Source organism: Rhododendron vialii, chromosome 4a (genome assembly GCF_030253575.1).
Source record: "Rhododendron vialii isolate Sample 1 chromosome 4a, ASM3025357v1".
NCBI lineage: Eukaryota > Viridiplantae > Streptophyta > Magnoliopsida > Ericales > Ericaceae > Rhododendron > Rhododendron vialii.
In genome coordinates, this window is record NC_080560.1 from 30,254,497 (window position 1) to 30,274,655 (window position 20,159).

A 20,159-nucleotide genomic window follows, 5' to 3' on the forward strand; every position below is an offset into this window, starting at 1 on the left:
TTAAAATGGGCCTAGACAAGATGTACTTTATTATATCGGTTTGGGAAATGATCTTTACCTTAGCTGGCAAAAGGTAATGCCTTAACTTAATTGTTGAAAAATATAATGCCAAGCAAATCTTTTCAACACATGAATACCTTCCTTCACAATCATTTAACCTTCTGCTTAGGTAGTAAATTGATTGCTCTCGGCCTTGTTCATTATTCTGGGCTAACAGACTTGCAATCGAACGGTGTGTTGCTGATATATATAGCTTCAATGGTTTTCCATTTATTGGAGGCATCAGAATGGGAGGCGTTACCAATGATTGTTTTAAAATATCAAAAGATTTCTGATGCTCTTGTTTCCATTTGAAATCCTTTTCTGACTTCAATTTTAATAATGGGGAGAATGCCATTGTTTTCACCAGATAGATTGGCAATAAATCTTCGAAGGAAATTAATCTTTCCCAAGAACTGTTAGAGCTCTTCTTTATTGGTTGGGGCTTGTGCTTTCAAGATAGCATCAGCCTTAGTTTTATCAATCTCAATCCCTTTTTGATGCACCAAGAATCCCAAAAAGTTTCCTGCTGTAACACCAAATGCACATTTCAAAGGATTCATTTTTAAATTGTAACGCCTCATCCTTTCCAGAGTCTGTTCAAGATGATGTAAGTGCTCATCAACTGAATTTGACTTTACAACAACATCATCTATATAAACTTTCAAGAATTTATGTAGAAAATCATGAAAAATCAAATTCATAACTCTTTGATAGGTTACTCCTGCGTTTTTTAATCCGAAGGCCATAACCACCCACTCGAACGTCCCTATGTATCCAGGACATCTAAATGCTGTTTTATGTGTATCTTCTTCTGCTATATATACTTGATTATAGCCAGCATTACCATCCATGAAGGACAGCATTTGATAACCTACCATTGCATCGACTAGCAAATCAGCAACAGGCATTGGATATTCATCCTTTGGTGATGCGGTATTTAGGTCTCTGAAATCAACACAAACTCTAACTTTCCCATTTTTCTTTAACACTGGGACCACATTTGAGACCCATTCAGCATATTTGACCGGTCGAATGAACTTTGCCTCGAATAAGCGTTCCATTTCTTTTTTGACTTGAGGAAGAACGTCATCTTTCATTCTCCGGGTGCTTGTTTAAAAGGTACATAATTCTCTTTTATAGGTATTTTGTGCTCGACTAAAGATCTATCTAAACTTGGCATTTCATCATAACTCCAAGCAAAGCAATCTTTAAATTTACGCAACAAATACTTAAACTTCTCCTTTATTTCATCAGGCAAAGTGGCATTTACATACGTGATCTTAGGATCTTCTAGAGTTCCTAGATTTACTTCTTCCATGGGATTTTTCACTTGGGCCCCATCATCATCCAGCTTAGCCGGTGCTGGTTTCAAGTCTGCTAGACCTAACTCTTTCATGTTTAATGGGCTATCATCAAAAACACATTCAGCCCAATTACAAGAAATAGGCTCGTCTGCCTGCAACTTTCTGTCAACAAGAAAAGAAAACAATCTCCTAAAAGTGGCTTTAACAGTAGTCAACTCTTCACTTCCTGTATTGAATAAATTTCTAAACATTAAAAACTTGTTGGTCGCTTTTGACAGGCCTTGATATAATGTTAGGCCTGGTGAAATCCTTGCTTAGCTCCTGGAATCCTTCCTTAATGTATGTGAGGAATTGACTCTCAGCTACCCCAACTTGGTTAGATCTGACTTCTGAGTCTTCTATCCTTGTTGGCCACAAATGTTCGTTGTAGAGATCTGCTTCGATATTATTGGTCTCTGCTTTGAATGGATGTCGGTCTGCCCAAAAGACCTCCATTCCTGCTGCTTCCTCCTGCTTCAGAAAGATCAAAGCCTGATGCAAAGAAGATGGTACACAACTATTTATATGGATCCAATCCCTGCCTAGTAAGGCATTGTAATTAGATGAAGAATCGATTACAAAAAACGTTGCATTCATCTTCCTAGTCCCAATTTGCAGTTGTAAAGATATAACCCCCTTAGCAGGAGAACATCCTCCAGCGAAATTGCCCACTGTGACTTCTGTTGGGATCAAATCGTCATCGGTTTTGTTCAAGACTTTCAACATTCTAGAGGGTAATATATTGACTACTGCCCCATTATCGACCAACACTTTTGAAATAGGCTGGCCATTCATATGCAGTTTAATATATAGTGGTCTCAAATGCCTTATGGAGGCATCATCAGGTGTTCTAAGAACCACGATACTGTTTCCGTGTTCATCCGTCTCGACGTTAATGGGCTGTGACTGAGAATGCTTCTCTTTATCCATTATTTTTACAATCGATTGAGTGGTATCTTCGACGTCACCTGCCAAGTTAGGCTGATTTGGTTTTGCCTTGAACTGCTTTGGCAAAACTAAAATCATATTACACTGATAATTTATAGGTACTGACCCGAATTGGATTGCGGCCAGACTTTCACCAAAGGTTGCAGATCTCTATGGAGATGGGGACGCATCTTTGATTAGGTCTTCCTGTTCTGAACCCTCGTCAAAGAGATCATCATCGTCTGCTTCCATGAGTTTCTGGAATTCCTCCATTTTCTTCTTCAAGCTCTGCTTCAACTCTTTCCTACCCTTTGGTTGGGCAGTCGACTGGGGAGAAATTGCAGCATTACTTTCTTGCCCCCCATGCTTAAGAGTTGGTTTTCCCTGCACACTGGCTTCTCTTTGCTCTCGGGTCCACACCATGTTTGAAACCTTTGATGGTTCCACTCTCTCTCGTGGTTCGAAAACATGATCCCATGGACCACTATAAGCCCTGGCTGCAAATTTCCTTTGAAGCCTCCTCTTCTGTGAATTGGATACTTTGGTATACCAACCCTCTGCTGGGAATTTTGGGTGGTTAAGCGTGCTCCAATCTTCATGATCATGATTAGGCGGCATTACCATCCTGGGTTGGTGCCACCCACGTCCATAAGGTCCTCTACCTCGTGGTCCAATACCTCTTCTAGAACCAACACCCCTTTGACTAAGGTATCTCCCTCAATTAGGAAAATGGTACCCCACTGATTCAAGGTCTTGGCAAGAAGGTACCCCGGGCCTTGCAGGCACCACTGGGTGTCCTCTGAATAAGAATGGTCCATCATCTGGCCCATAGCAATGCTCTGACTCTATTCTGTTAAAAAGCCCTGGATCTATGCCTTCATAAATCAGTTTGGCTCCAACATATATTTGAAGATCGTTTCCCCCCATTGTGTTGAACCTCAGTCCGGACTTGGAGAATGCACTTTTCTGCTCCTTTTCTGCTATGATTGCTTCTCCATACTGGACCTCATGTCCACACCTGATACAGAGGTAATCGTTTGGGAACCTGGAAGTATGAGACTTTGCTGACTCTTCTTCAGTCTGCATTTGATCTTCATCCCTCTGCTTTTGTTTCTCAATATTGGAACCCAGCCTTTTAGCTAGGCTGGCCGTCACCATGTTCACTTCAATCTTTGGAAACGGATTGGATTCAATACCCATCGGGTCCTTGTCACCTTTAGCATATTGCAGCAACCCCTTCTGGATCAAATCCTGTACACAATTCCGAAATGTAACACAATTGTTAGTATTATGCCTAAATGAATTGTGCCATTTGCAGTATTCTTTTCCTTTTCTATCTTTATCAGAAGGAATAATATGCCCAGGACTGAGGGTGATAAACTTTTGTTTCAACAGTTCATCAAATATTTGGTCAGCTTGTGCTAAGTCAAACGAATACTGTCTATAATTTGCTTGCCCCCCACGCCTATTGGGTTGGGATGAAGGCATATTCATTGGTTTTTCTGCTTTAACCAGAGCGTCACAAACTATGGGGGTCTTTCCCACAACTTGTGCTACATCGATTTCAATATCTCCTTCTACATCTTGGTAATATGTTCCTAGAGATGTATTCTTTAATTGCTCTTCTTCCTGCAGAATAGCTTCAAATTGAGATGCTCTCATAGAAAGCTCAAATAGATCTTTGAAATTAGATCCATTAAACTGCTTTTTAAAGTCAAACTCGAGACCATCCTGAGCTATTCGAACTATCTCGGTCTCTGGCACATTACAGTGGCACTGGTTTCTTAATCTCTTAAACCTAGTTAAGAACTGTTCTGCCGTTTCATTTGGCCTTTGTTTTAACTTAGCCAGATCAGCAATCGAAACCTCTGGTTCGTGCCTAAAGTATTGAGCATGAAATTGTTCTTCCATATCTTGCCACGTATGAATGGAATTTGCAGGTAAACTTATGAACCACGTGAATGCTGTTTTGGTTAATGAATGCGGGAACAATTTCAATTTAAAAACATCATCCAAGCCCAGTTCGCCTAACTGCAGGCAAAACCGGCCCACATGTTCGATTGTTGATTGGTTTTCCATACCACTAAAGAATGATAACTCAGGTATTTTATATCCCCTTGGTAAAGGCACACTGTCAACCCAATGTGGGTAAGGCTTCCTAAACATAGGTTTCTCTACCTTGCGCAGCCCTGGTCCGTATACATCTTGAATGACTTCTAATATTTGTGCCCTGTTAATATTCATGGGATCTGGGGCTCTAAGAACATTTGGTACGTGAGGTTGTACGAAAGGGACGTTCTGACCGTTTCCATTGCCATTATTTGGCAAATTGTGAACGTACTGACCACTATTTCCATTATTTGACACAGCTGGCATAGTGTGGTAAGTGTAATTGCCATGATTTGGCACAGTTTGTGCAGAACTGTATATGTGCTGACCATTGTTCATAACATGGACCCATGTGAAACCATTTTGAGGATTCTGACTAGGATTTAGACCATTATTTAGACCATTCCCACTTCTGTTTCCAACTTCATATATAGATGGAACATTCTGATAAAAACTGGTTGGCCTTGCGGATCGTAAAGCAATTGGACCTACAAATGGTCGACTATGCATGTTCATATTTGAGTCAAATACTGGGTTTGAATATACCTGTTGAGGGGCCTGTCTAGGCAAATCACCGGATTGCAACTGTTCATGAACTACACCATTTGCATCAACATCTATGATAGATGGGGGTGTAACCACCCTTCTCATTAGGGTAATCAATTCCTGTGCCGCTTCGTCTTCTGGGTTAGACAAAACCTGTGCCAACTGCATGGACCGGCTCTGTATATCCGTTGGCGCACTCAAGCCATTTCCTTGGCTATTCTTTGGCATCCTTTGTTCAGGATGCATCACATCGTTTTGGGTTTCCAAGCCTTCATTCTGAGGCTCTGTTGGTCGGTCGCCTTGCTTTCTTGTTGCTGGTGCCATTACTTCCAAATTAGTAAGTGCCCTCCTTTCTAGCGCCAAAATTGTTTGTCTATTTTACTTACAGTCAACGAATCGACTAAGAGTTGTTGAGCGTGCTGGAAATGTGGGTGTTTGTTGTGGTGGAGTTTGGTTCCTTGCCGTATTTCAGGACTTCTTTGGAAGCAAACTTAATGAAGTGAATGGAGATGGAAGAAGAACAACAAAATGGACTTTATTATTCCTCGAGGTAGAAGTCAATCGACTATGAGAACACAATCGAACAGACAGTTACGTTACAAGCTACTCCTAGAGCAAGAAATGTAAAGTACAGATAAAAGTAGAAGCTTTCGGGCGATTGATTGGGGGGTTCTAAATATCTTCTATTCTTGTATTTATAGGTTGTCATCGACTTGAAATTCAAATCATATGGAATTCCCTCATTCGATTTGAATAAAGTGGCTCCATGCTCCCTATTCTTGCTCCACTATCTGCACGAGGCGGTTACTTCTCCATGATCTCACATGTTCCCAACGTTGTAATTACTTCAACTGCCTGCTTGCATTAACTGTCATGCCCACGATCTGTATGTGATGCATATTCTGAAACGTGTTCAGTTGAATATCAACCGTCGATCAGTCCACTTGATTTTTCCTTAACAGGCTTCATACTACATTTTATTAATTAGTCTAAAACGTGTTGACACGTGTAACATTTTGACCCAATCGATCATATTAGACTAAATACTAAATTATGGTGTAAACAGGTAGCGGCCGTAGTCAAGTTCATGAGAAGCTATTTTCCGTTATTATCTGAAAGTGCTAAAAGGAAAGGAATTCCTACTTTGAGTTGATGTAACTTATATTGTCTTTATTTATTTTATTTCTCTAGTTTAGATGAATTAATAATTCATAAAAATTTGACACAAAATTAAAAAATAAAATAATAAATAAAGAGGAAAAAAATAATTTAAATTCACTTCTTTTTGTTTTTGCGAAAAGCGACCGTCCTGGATAGCTTTTCTTCCTTTCGAGTGTTTTGAGTCCTACCTCAGTGGGTCCGGAGCCCACAAGTTCTGATGCCCCAGCCCAACTCTCTATCTACGGAGTATAAAAGGAGGTGTTCCCTCAGTGGGGTCAATAGAATCCCCAACGCACGCCCCTCTTTCCGCCATATAGAAGAAACCCTAAAATCTGACTCTTTCATTGTCCCCCACCCCATCACCACTCTCTCTCTCTCTCTCTATGGAGTAGGAAAGATGTGTTCAGAGATGGTCCAGCAGGACCTACACAAGTTTCCCTCACCACACCCACCATCCCGTCAACAAACCCATTTCTCAACTCCCCCCTTCGCTCCCCCTCCGTTGGACATTACCACTAAGTTAGTTCCTAGTCGGAAAATCGGCGTCTCTTCTTCTTCATCTAAAGACCGTCACACCAAGGTCAACGGCCGTGGTCGCCGAATCCGGCTGCCGCCGCTCTGCGCCGCCCGCATCTTCCAGCTCACCCGCGAGCTCGGCCACCGCTCCGACGGCGAGACCATCGCCTGGCTCCTCCGCCACGCCGAACCCACATTCCCCTCCGCTGCCGCCGTTAACATGCCCGTTTCCACCACCGATGGCGCCGCTGCCATCCCGGCGGCCCGCGCGCTCTCTCTCTTCTCGGCAGCCCCGGCCTCGGCCTCGGTGGCGGCGGCGGCAGTCGTGGCGAATACTTGTAGAGTGCAGCCGGTGCGTTTAGTTAATAGTAATGATAATAAAGGGGGACAGATAGCGAGTGGGATGGGGACTGTGGGGCCGCCCAGCTGGAGGCTGGACTTGTGCCAAGCGCCGCCGCACTTGGCCGGAAGTGGGTACGGACGGCACATGCCTTTCACGGCGTTGTTGATGCAGACGGTGGGTGATGGGAGATGCGAAGAAGACGTCCTCGGGAAGGAGATGTAATTAATTAATCGTACTAGTAGTACAGTATTTTGTTTTCCATGGAGACATGTAATGATTGCACAATCTCCTTGTGAAATTTGATTACATTGCCAATATTATCGCCTTTTTTTTTAATTTTCAAATCGAATTTTAGTCATTCATGAGGAGTAGTTTATGGAAATGCACCGCATTTTCCTTGACTTTTCGAAGAGTGTAAATATTTGGTGATATTTCAAAATTGAAAGGAAATTAAGCAAACAAAATAGGAGGCAGATTAAAAAAATGCACTCCGTAAATAAAATGGGACGAAGAAAGTATTTAGTTTTTCATGCCGGATGAGACAGACGTTTCAAACAAACAAAATAGGAGCAAATAAAAAAGACATTTAAAATGAGATGGAGAGAGTATTTAGCTTTTTATGCCAGGTAATGATTTTTAAACTCCACTTTTTTTTTTTTTAATAAATACACTAAAAAATTTTCATTTACTACCGTAATTCTTAAATATTCACACAATGTAAGTACTAAAACACAAATTTGAAGTGCATTTATGAGAAATTAGATTGCAAAAATCATTTTTGTTTCATACCAACCATTTTCATTAAAATTGTACTATAGAAGTCAAAGAGAAGATTTTGACAAGTTGAAGAATTAATTCTTGAAAAATTGGAGTAAATCACTTTGTGCAGATAAAACAGACCAAAATTTCGTATACTGAAAAAAGATTTGTTTATATCTTGAGTATTATGAGTTAAATTTGATGTAATTTTATCAGTGCATGACCAAATTAAACTGCAAATTATTTTTTCTGGCATGGGAGCCGATTAAGACCGCCAATTTAATGCACTTCATATAATTTGCTACAAGTACTCCAATCGGGACTCTCTCTTTTTTTTTTTTTTGTGTGGGTCAAAAGGGTATTTTTGTGGTATTTACTGAGGCAGTACAAGGAAAATATGAACTACGGAGTATTAGAAAATGAAATACAAGGTGACCCCTCGATCAGTCGATTGTGTTATGTTGTTCTAATAATATCTGGGCCAAAAAAATGTGAAATTGCTTAAAACTAAATTTTGACTTTGTTGTTTGTGGGTACCACATATTTGATGGATAAAGTTAGGTATATTTTACCCATGAGCTCCCTTATTTACATCCAATTGCATTTCTTTAATTAGCCAGCAGCACATCTTGAGTTCATTAACTTCATTATTTTCATTCAAATATAAGACCAAACAGATTCGGTACCCCTTCAGTTCACTAGTTCAGAAATTACGTAAATGAAACGGTTTGGATTACGAGCTCCGCTCACATGATCCTAGCCCGTCCAAAGTGTTTTTAATGCGCCAATTTTGATGATATAGTATCCTACAATAGATGCTTTCGCAAATCTAAACCATTAATTGTCGAGATGAATGTCATCGTTAAACATCATAAGCATCTTTGAGAAGCCCGGTCATTTTTTTCCCGACCAAACCAAAAAATGCAAATATTATATACAAGAAAACAGTACAATAAAAGCGGACACTACCAGTCCGAAAATACAGAAACAACAAATAAAAACAAAACAAAAAGACGATGGAGCCGGGTGCTTATGTAAACACCATTTAACACATGCTCTTTCAAGTTAAACTGAATACATTTTAAACATACAAATTAAACACCAATATATTTTCAAGTTAAAATGAATATTTTGAAGAAGGGAACGATACCTTCTTTCTTTCATTTTTATCGGCAGGGAACAATACATATTGCTTTTGAACTAAAGAAGTACTAACCATATTCTACATGCCTCGAATGGAAAGAGAACAGAATATTTATTCCAATTCACATCATAATAAATACTCCAATTTCAGCAGTTTCATTTCAACCACCTGGTTGGCATCTCAGGAAGCTTCTCCGCAACCCAAACGATTTCCATCCGCAATTTACAGCTCAAACGTGGAAGGAGTACTCAGAAACTCCTGGCAAGCTTTAGGCTCTGTATGGATCATTGACTTGTGAAGGATTGACATAGAGAACAGCTAACAAAAGTGAAGTGAATATGATATGGTAAATTCTCCTTTGTTGAGTGCTACAGGGTTCAATGGGCTCTCCGTAAATCCATCCCCAAATCCATGATCCAAATGAAGACTTCAAAATGAAAATGTACTAGTTCTAATAGCTAAAGACCAAAATTCTCAACTTCCCAATTTGTAGAAAACCAAAACCCCTGTTTTGCGCCCTCCTAAATTTCTAACCCAGTTCAAGCTTGGCCTTACACACATTTTAGCATTCTGAACCATACACAAATCCACAGGAACTGTTACCTTCACACCTCCATAAGCTTCTCCAAATACCAACCAAACCCAGGTGACAGATTCTGCTGAAATTGCAGTGCACTCGTCGTGCCCTTTCAAGATTTGACTATACACCATTTTCATATCCACAACCACTCTCTTGCTCACTCTTACCTATCCACTATCATTTCCATGAGGTTGATACCGTTGGCTTCAAGCCTTTTGTTTTTGGTAATTGAGAACTGCTCATTTCTTGTGATGTATCAACAATCCGGTTCACCATCTCCAACACCTCGCTCATCTTTGGGCGTTGCTTTGGATGCCTGGTCAAGCACCGGTCAGCAACTGCAGCTAGCTTTTGGGCAGACTTGTGGGAACTGTTCCATTCGATCCTAGGGTCCAATATCTGGTGAAATTTCTTTGTGTCTGATGTGAATGGCTTTATCCAGTCTAGAAGCTTCTGCTCATTCTTGGGGCGGTTCTTGTCCAGAGGGCGTCTACCAGTGATGAGTTCATAAATGAAGACGCCGTAACCCCATACATCACTTTTTGATGTGAGGTGTCCAGTTCGAATGTATTCGGGAGCTGCATATCCCATGGTTCCCACAACCTGATGAAATGATCAATAAATCACAAAGAAGTGAGTTAATTCGCGAAGCATTTTTGCCAGCACAACTATGTGAAGGACATGACACTCTCATTTCTCATATTTGCTATTCGAACCTGTTGTGTCTTTATCAAACGAATTCTGCCATTGAGTCTTGATCTCACTCACAATGGAACATACTTTTTGGAAATCAACATCATTTAAATCTCAAAATGAAGGCCTTCAATTCAAGCAATAGTAAACATATTGAGAGAATTGAGTTCAGGAAAACCCAAGGGCTCGTGATTTAAACAGGAAAGAAAGAAGACTCGTCTTAAGGCATCACCAAAATCAATAGCAAACCAATGTGCAGTTATAGATTGAAATCAAATCCAGCTTACTGCAAATGCCCAAGTATAGAGTGATACTAGCTTCGTTTTACATAACAATACCTACCGGCTCAGCTACTGAAACTTGTAGGAGGTTTTACACCAGATTATTATTAAGTATCCTAGCTTGACGATCACTTTCATTGCTTAATTACGACAAACGCTCATTGAAGTGTACTGTGGACTGCACCGAGTGACCATGGTTTGAGACTCTCTTCAACAGGTCTTATGTTTGAATCTCAAGAGGTGGACCAATGATTATTTCCATTCCTCACTCTCCCTTGAGGCTGCTATCCCAAGGCTAGGTAACTACGTGGTATATGTGGGCCGCACATCCTCATCATAAAAAACAGAAAGTGTAGAATGCATGCTTACAGTTATAAGCATTGAAAAGCAGCTTGTATGTAAAAGGTATAAATCACTTGATTATATGCAAATAATCACAAAAAGGCAAAGTAGATACAATGCTAAGCTGTTCATGAAAGCAAAATCGGAAAGTGAAAATAATAGCTCAAATATAAATTCAATGTTTGCAGTCTAAAACAATGCCCAGTTTAGACCCCACTAATGATTGTCTAGAAGATGTAGATTGCGTACCCACTTCTAATCCTGGCATCATTTACAGAAAGTGACTCTTCCATATAACCTTTTACTCAAATTATGGCCAACCATAAAATCCAGCTTTTCGTAAGAAATACATGAAAGATACACCAAAAAGAATGTCTATGCAACAAGATGACTCAAACTGGGTCCACGACTCTTATTCAGCTTTTTTGGCAAAGTAAAAGAAGATTTGGTGCCTAGGTTACATTTTCTTTGAAGATCTTACTAAACAAATTTTAAATTAGGTAGCACTTAAGAGTAAATAATATGTGTAATAACATAATATTTTGTTGAAGCATACCGCTGTTGAGACATGGGTTAGTCCTTCGGAAGGGCCCAACCTAGCCAATCCAAAGTCTGAAAGCTTTGCATTCCATTGCCCATCCAGGAGAATGTTTGAAGATTTGAAATCTCTGAAGATGATCTAAAACACAAGTACCCAAAATATTTGTTTGATGTATGATAGAACATTCATGTGTCATGAACCAAAAAACACCTAGCAACTGTGAATGATGATCCTTCAACATAACTCTAGCAGCCAAAAGTACCTGAAAATCCATTCCTTCATGTAGGTATGTTAAGCCACGGGCAGCATCTTGGGCTATTTTCAGCCTCATGGCCCAGGGAAGAGGTGACTCCGCCCTACTTGATAAATGGTCCTCAACACTTCCGTTAGGCATATATTCGTAAACCAGAAGTCGCTGGATTCCTCTCTCATCATCTTCAGCGCAGTAGCCCACTAGTTTGACAAGGTTTGAATGCTCAACTACTCCAAGAACATTCACTTCTGTCACCCATTCCTTGTGCCCCTGCCAAAAAAAGGTGGGAAGAGAACATTAACAGCATATAAAACCTTTCGTATCTCCCCATCTTCTAAACTGCCTCACAAGGTAAATATATTAGGATTGTTAGCAGGAGACTACACAAAAATGGACCCAAGGTGGGGGTGGTGACGGACCCCAAAGTTTTGAAAAGCATAATTTTATGAACATCTTCAAGTGATACAGATTTGCCACCCCAATAGTAGGATACATGCATTCGCCTCCCAAAAGATTGAATTTCCATTCGTCCATGACTACTGAGATAGTATCAGGCAAAGACAGGTGAACAACAAATTCACGCAGGATTGCATGAGAGGTATACATCATGCTAATTGTTGGTGCGGACAATATGAGTACTTTCAATGTGACATGTCAGCAGCAACATGAAGGTTTGACCCTTTCATGGTGCCTTTGCAAGGAAACCATCTTCATTTTGTCCTTGTCCTTTTACTTCTTGTTCAACTTGACCTTTGCCGGAATAAATTTTGGATGTCTACGTAAGACGAGTCTGTCAAAAGATGAGCAATTTTTCTAGAAGCAGTCTTTTAATCAACTCATATCTACTACCGCAAAACTGAAGGTAGCAGTAACAGATAGCATCACACTAAAATTCGTTCTGATTTTTCATTCCTCTCCTTTCCTTTCCTCTTAACACACCCTTGTTTGGTCAATCACTGAATTCTGACCAATACTGAGCAGTTAAGATGCCATGCTTATCCTTTGTGGTCTGTGTGTTTGTGGATTAAAGCATCGGATAGGCCTATAAGTCCAAGTGGACCATGTATAACGCTTTTGGTCGGAACATTTTGCTAGTCGGATTAAATAACCGCAAGACATGAAACTGCAAAAATTATAGAAAACCCTCACAGAATGTGGCATTAATAATTCCCTCATTATCGCCCGAAGGGGTTACTTATCAAATGGAATTATATATAGGACCTGTGAGTATGTACCACTTCGCTTTCCTGCAAACTACACGGCTCCACTAACATTGTGTGATTTTGACACGTTCTAATTCTTGTATGGCACTCTATTAGACTCCATAACTGCACAGTTCCCAAAAGCAAATAGACATACTCATATCTAAAGAGATGAATAACATGACAATTAAATTTGTGAATGCCACACAGAATCTGCAATTATGTACCTACTCCAAGTTTACTGATGTTATTCTAAATCTCTGAAGTCATGCTGCAGGTATGGAATGCAGAATCCTAAGATCTGGGAGTTGAAACACCAACTCCTGAGTACATCCCAGCAAGAAACACACGTACTTCGACCCAAATGACATCAATTACCACCTTTTTTGAATATAGAAAAAACAAGATGAAATTTTCAACTCATGTTATAACGAAACAACACATAAAAGAACATAAATAACCTTGCCTGCAATCCTCTTTTTCCCAATTGCTTTACAGCAACATCAAGTTTCCTTTGTGGATCTTCAGAACTCTTGACAACACACTTATATACGCAACCAAAGCCACCCTCTCCAATTTTGGCCTCACGGTTAAAATTCTTTGTGGCCGTCTTAAGCTCTGAAAGTGAGAATAATCTGAGATTGGTAGACCTCTGAGTAAAACATGGAAATGGGCTTCTTCCCGTTGACTCTGTGCTTGTGTTTGATATACTAGACCCAGATGTCCTTGTGTTACTACTTGTAAGTGTGGAATTTGAGTGAATCGATATGGATTTTTTGCTCTTGAGTTCATCCTTCTTCTTTCCAAAGTAGAAGTAGAAACACTTCATGGCCACCAATAAATTCCAAAACCTTTACTACAAATTCAAAAAAAATGAAAGCCTCAAATCATGAATCCACTCCAATAAAAAAAAAATTTATAGGATATTCTTGATATGTTGGAACTAAGGGAGTGGGCGTACTAGTACTAGGGAAAAATCGTGGCTGCGAGAATCGAAAATCACTACTAATGAGAAAGTAAAATTAACAAAAGAAATAGGAAGAAATCTAATAATAGTAGAACTTGGGATCTTTGTACTATGCTCTTTCAATATAGAAACAAAATCAGTCATTGAAGACCAATTCAACACAAACAATACCACCATTTCCATGGGCTAAGATTCCAATGTGGTTTATTGACTTGTCCATACAACAAACAATCAAAAGAAATACTATGACTACCATTTTCAAGCACACCAACAAGAATTGACCAATAATTTAATAAGCGCCCCCAAAATGAAGGGGTCCATAAATATAGCAAAATCAAACCCAGAAGCACATTGGAGCGTGATATGCACAAGCAGCGTTTAACAATGTAAAGGTCCCCCAAAGCTACCATAATCACAAGCATACCCAAATCAAGCTTTTCAATTTATATGCCAAAAATGTACACACACACACTTGTTTTAATTCGAAAAAATCATATGGCAGACTGATGAATCTTGAAAATATGATTAAACCCACCTCTAAGTCAAATCAAAACGAAACCCAGAAGAATCTTGGTACATAAAATGTAAAAGAACCAGACCTTTGACAAGCTAAAGTTTCCAAAAATTACCAAAGCGAAAAGAATACCCAAATCCAAGTTTTGTAAGCAGATACGGATAATGTGTATGCACTGTGTTTTCACACATGAAGAAATCACCTGCCCAAGTCATGGATAATAAAGAAAGTTTTGACAAGACCCACCTTTTCAAGCTTCTCAAATGTGAAAGCAGGAATTCGAGTGCCGCGTGAAGGACAAGTCTCAAGTCTTGAGCAGGTGGTACAAGGAAACCCAATCCAGGCAGGCAGAGGCGGGCTTTAAACGTAAAACGTGTGAAAGGCGGCATTTGGAAATGGACACGAACCAACGGGTGGGGCAGCCAAAAGTCTTCTTGAAAAAAGCGAGTTGGGACATGGACTTGGATTTGATGATCCAATGATTCCAATTCAAGGCTTTAAGGCTGCGTTCTCCTTTTTTTTTTTTCCGTAAGACCTTTTCCGGTAATTTTATTTTTTGTAGAGCTTTTGTTGTATTTTTGGGATTTAATAATTCTTCGAAATCAAAGGAGTATAAAAATATGAATCGATGTTTGAAAAAAATTTACATATATATAAGACGTTACTTTGGAAAAAAAAGACATCAATTTGTTATAAAAACATGGACTGAGTGATTATTCAGTATCATCATTGTCTTCTAGAGCACAGCCACATGGGGAGTGTGGTGGAGGACCATTCTCTCACGCACCGATGCTCCACAAATAATTAATATATAATCACACAAATTTATACACATAATCACACAAATTCACTCACATCAAATATGAGTCCCACATACACTGACTCCACAACTATGGTGAACAAAGCTCGTGGAGCACCGCTGGTCGGAGCATTGGGTAATAATTTTCCCTTGAAGCAAATGGATCCGGTTTTATTAGGATAGTTTGAACACTTTCCTTCAGTTGTGGGAAGAAATGAATGTGGAATGCAACGTGACGTGAGTAATTGAATTGGTCTTGACTCTTAAGAGAATGGACCGTTCATTTTGATTTTAGTAAGTCTAGGAATGCAACTTTCGGACATAATTGTGTTTGGAACCGTCTAATGTACGTGGATCAACATGTATATCAAACGATTTTGAATGCAGTTGTGCCTAGAGTTGTGTTTTAAAATTGCGTTCCTAGTGAATGAAGAAGTACTGAGCCACTAGGACTAATCCGCAATGTTGTGCGATTTGAAGTATGTACAAACTTGTGGTGAAAATATGTATTTTTGTTACTTTTGTCTGATAGCAAAAAATATTACCATGTTTAGTTGCTTAAAAGTAATGATGCAGCGTTGGAAAATTAATAATGTATAAGAATGAAGTTGAAAATTAACTTGCCAAAAAAGATTAAAATTTTGGGTAGTATGCGAGGTAGTTAGTGGGTATGAATCACTGTTCGATGAATTTTGTGCCTAAAATAGAATTGTTCATCAAATCACAATATTCTCCTCAACAAAACAGAATTGTTGAACAGAAGAATTGTATTTTATGAAATAATTAGTGTTGTGTTGTTAAGTTCTGATTTGCAACGAAAAAATTGGGTGGTGGGATTCTAACCGCGAGTTATATTCTAAATAACATACCACGCAATAAAGTGGATAAAACCCCATATGAATTTCGAAAAGGTTGAAAGCCTTCTTATAAGTTCTTAAGAATGCGGGGTTGTCTTGCAAATGTGACTGTACCTAAACCTAAGAGGGTCAAGATAGGTCCAAAAATTGTTAGATTTTGTGTTCATTATTTATGCACACAATAGCAGTTCATATCGATATCTTGTGTCTTGAGTATGAGATATCAAATTATAAATATGATCATGCGAGTCTAGAAACACGTTGTTCTTTGAACACATGTTTTTTATGTCGGTCTATAAAAGAATCAAATTTTATTTAAGCAAACTTTGGAGACTACCGGTGAAAGCACTCTAGAGCAAGAAGATGAAGTTGGCAAAAGGGTTAGAACATCAATGTTTTTGGTCCATACTTTTTAAAATATCTATTGAAAAATGAGCCTCAAAGCTTCAAATAAGTTGCAAGCACTTTAAATGGTCATTTATGGAAAGAGGCTATTAAAAATGAAATTGACTCTGTTTTTCAAAACCATAAGTGAGAATTGGTGGATCTTCCTCCATGTTGTAAGCCTTTGGGTACAAAAGGATATTGAAAATAAGGATAAAAGTCGATGGATCAATTGACAAGTATTCGGATAAAAAAGAAAAGAAAAGAGACAAGTACAAGGCTAGGCTTTTGATCAAATGATACAAAAGGAATGTCTAGATTACTTCGGCACGTATTTACCTATTACTTGGATAATATCCACTCAGATGGTACTAGCAATCACACTTTTGTGAAATCATGAGATACATCATATGGATGTTAAAACAACTTTCCTAAATGGAGATTTGAATAAAGAAATCTAAATAAAGAACAACTTGATGGTTTTTCTGCCCTGGGGCAAGGTAGGAAATTTTGTAGACTTGTAAAGTCATTATATGGTTTGAAGCAAGCACCAAAACAATGTCATGAGAAGTTTGATAATGCTATGTTGTCAAGTGGATTCAAAGTGCGACAAATGTGTTTATGCCAACGACAATATGTTGTTTTGTGTCTTAAGTCGATGATCCCATTACCGCAAGTAATGATAAAATTATCAAATCTATCAAGAATATGTTGAATTCAAAATTTTACATGAAAGATAAGGGTCTAGCATGGTATGCTAGATGTGAAAATCACCAAAACATCTAATGAACTTGTTTTGCCTCAAAATCATTATATTAGAAAAATTCTTGAAAAATTTAACAAGTTTGACGAATATGTTAGGATCCCCATGGACCTTTTTGAGGTATTGTTGGATGATTAGAAGTCTCAAATGCTCGATGAGTTATTCAATGTTAGACATAGCTTAGTTACTTAGCAGATTGAGTAGATATAGAAGTGATCCAAGGTCTGATCACTACACGCATGCATACCTCAACTGTAACGCCCCAAGCAGATCACTGGTCTAGTACTTTGATTTTATCTACAAGCTATACCATATGGCCCAAAATGTTCAAATCCAATGTACTAGTATAGTAGCTCACATGGTTTGTTATATACCCAAGATCATTCACGTAAACTTCCAATGTGGGACGAGGTGTTACAATCTCCCCACCTTTATTGCCGCACACCCTCAAGAGGGGTTGAGCACAAAATTACCAATCCAAACCAAATTAAACCTACCAAGTCCAATGCCCACATGGTCTTGTACACGAATTGCTCTGATACCACTTGTAATGCCCAAGCAGACCACTGATTTTAGTACTTGCATTCTTTTTATTCAAACTAGATAGTACTCGAGCATTACACTTTGCGATCTATCATTCTGATTGAGGTGAGTGGTTAAACATGTGATCCCTTCTTTTGGAATCCTCTTGACCCTATCTATTCTTGACCGTTCGTTTATTTGTTGTGATCCAATACAAATTATTCTTATTCAATGCTCTCATATTTATTGACGATTAACATATCCTTTGGCATACAAGGTTCATTGATAAAACTTATGGTTGATTGTTTGCTCTTATTTTTATTGGTGTCAATATTTCGTTGTCTTCATAATATTATTGAAACTATGCAACTACGCGGAGAATATTCTTGGTGCAGTTGACTCCGATTCGCCATTGTTCTTTTGTGTTTGGGACCATGTATATATTTGTGAAAGTCCAAGGAAAAGACCCGTGAAATATCATGGTGACTTTGGCCACTAGAAAAAAGACTTGTGAAATTCAAATACCCAGTGACTCTAGTGCTCAATGGATAGGAAAAAGATTTGTGAAATACCTTGTGACCTTATTTCGAATCGGCTAGGGGAAAGTCCTGAGAAAATATTTGGCATTTGGTAATTGGTACTTGATAATTATGGTTCCTACTTTGGTTTGGACTACCTCATTATTGTTGTTCATCTTTATGATATTATAGTGCAAAATTGTTGGGCATAAAATGCTTGTTATCATTGTTCGATTATTGTTGTGATAAATCTTCAATCAGTAATCAATTCATCTCCTTGACACTATTTTTGAGCCTTTGACTTCATGATTGTTTAGTTATTGATATGATTCGTTGAGCCATCGACCTTTATTATTTGAAACCACATCTTTGGAACCTTCACTTATCATTCGTTTATACGTATGCCACGTTATGCTCTTTATCCTTAGCGTACTTGATTACTCACTGAGCTTTGAGCTGAGGATTTATTCCACATTTTTTTTCGAAGTTAGTTTATGGAGCAGTGTAGTGGACTTTGTGGTATTGTCGAGACCTTCTGCTTGGACCTTTAGGACATTTACATCTTTATTTCTTTTCTCGTGTCAATCAACTTTCACACTTTTAGTTATTAGCACTTCCATTGTTAAATTTGGAGTTTGGAAAATATGAGACATTGTGCCATCTTGTTACAGAAAATATTGGTTTAGATTGCATATTTTAATGTTATATAGTATTCAGTTTTTACTTGTTTCGAGTTGTTAAAGTATTTTTATTTAAGTTTCGTGTTCCATGATTGCTTCATGGTTCACAACCGTTCATGTTCCCAGATTTGGGACATGACATCGATGGATTTTCTAAATCTCATAGACTTCTTGTCAGCATCTTGCTCAAGACAACATAGCTAGTAACTGAGATTGGATCAAATAATCCATTGGGTTTGTTTGACTCTCACCGATGCCTGAGCAAATGGGACGACCCTATTTGCCCATGTATAGTGCATTGGCAAAGGGTAAAGGATTGAGAGTAACATAATATCCTAGGATTTTATAAAGTGGTTGATGCTTAAGTTTTTAAGGTCCACTCTTGATACTTAAAATATCTCATATCTCCCTTGAGTTATAATAGCACTCACATACATCTCCTGACTTGAAAAAAGTAAAAGACATGGCTCATGCCTTTGTTCCAAGATTGAGGGGAAGCTTCCAAGGTCATAACAGTGATTTGATTTGTACTGTTTCTGAGTCTTGGATAATCTGCATTTCGAAATCAAAGAATGGAGCCCTGTTTCCTGTTAGATCACCAATCTACCGTATTCAACCCACTACCTTGTGTATGCCAGTTTCCTGTTAGATCACCAACCTACCGTCCTCATGCTACTACCTTGTGTACGCAAGAAGCCATGTTTTGTTCTGTCCAGTTTACTATTTTCATGTCACCAATTGTTCTGTCATTAGTTTATGTCATCCAAATGCAAATATATATTGTCCTAGCTCCGTCAAACGATAATTGATAGCTTTGTTTTGATGTTTAACTTCATGGTTGGTGTAATATTGATCAATTTCTATGCATATCTTTATGTTAAAAGTAGCAGAGGACAACTTGACATGCTCAAGCTTGGTCCTTGCCTATGCAACAAATACCACGGCATGCACAAGATTTTGACTGCTTGAGAGAGTTTCTTATTGTTGGTATTTCTTCCGTCATTCACTGCTTTACTTGCTATTCTGCCCATATTTCCTGCTTTAACGATATAGGCATGCATAATTGTTTACCACTTTTCAATCCCTTTTACATATCGCTTCCTGAGTTGTTAAGTTAATTAGTACAAAATCTTGTAAGTGATTGATTACTAGAGACTAACTCTAATGTTAGGCGAGATGGAGTGCCAGCTAACACCTTCATATCTTGTACTTAGCTCCCAAACAGAGTAATATACGGCTATAACAAACTATTAGCCTTTGATTGTTTTAAGTTTTGGATGCTTGGCTTTTGCCTTAAGCCATCCTTAGTTGTTGTTTCCTTTCAACGTCTTTTGCAGTCCCAAAAAGATTTGGCTCTTCCGAAGTTCACGAGT

At 38.7% G+C, this 20,159-nt stretch overlaps 2 protein-coding genes across 11 annotated transcripts; one reads left to right on the plus strand and one right to left on the minus strand.

The window, feature by feature from the left end:
* Nucleotides 1–6,457: 6,457 nt before the first annotated feature.
* Nucleotides 6,458–7,319, plus strand: LOC131324729 (transcription factor PCF1-like). The gene has a single exon (XM_058356815.1). It carries the CDS (start codon nucleotides 6,526–6,528, stop codon nucleotides 7,207–7,209), a length of 684 nt encoding a protein of 227 aa, XP_058212798.1. The 5' UTR covers nucleotides 6,458–6,525; the 3' UTR covers nucleotides 7,210–7,319.
* A 1,536-nt stretch (nucleotides 7,320–8,855) lies between these two features.
* Nucleotides 8,856–14,667, minus strand: LOC131324730 (serine/threonine-protein kinase PCRK1-like). 10 transcript variants are annotated; one of them, XM_058356817.1, is made up of 5 exons: nucleotides 14,510–14,667; nucleotides 13,249–13,633; nucleotides 11,590–11,850; nucleotides 11,343–11,465; nucleotides 8,856–10,073 (listed from the first exon to the last, which is right to left on the minus strand). In XM_058356817.1, exons 1-5 carry the CDS (start codon nucleotides 14,650–14,652, stop codon nucleotides 9,648–9,650), a joined length of 1,338 nt encoding a protein of 445 aa, XP_058212800.1. In that variant the 5' UTR covers nucleotides 14,653–14,667; the 3' UTR covers nucleotides 8,856–9,647. The 10 variants fall into 10 exon arrangements, with proteins under 10 accessions (XP_058212800.1, XP_058212806.1, XP_058212805.1 ...); XM_058356823.1 differs by having other exon boundaries at nucleotides 13,249–13,638; nucleotides 14,510–14,641; XM_058356822.1 differs by having other exon boundaries at nucleotides 13,249–13,638; nucleotides 14,466–14,592.
* Nucleotides 14,668–20,159: the final 5,492 nt, after the last annotated feature.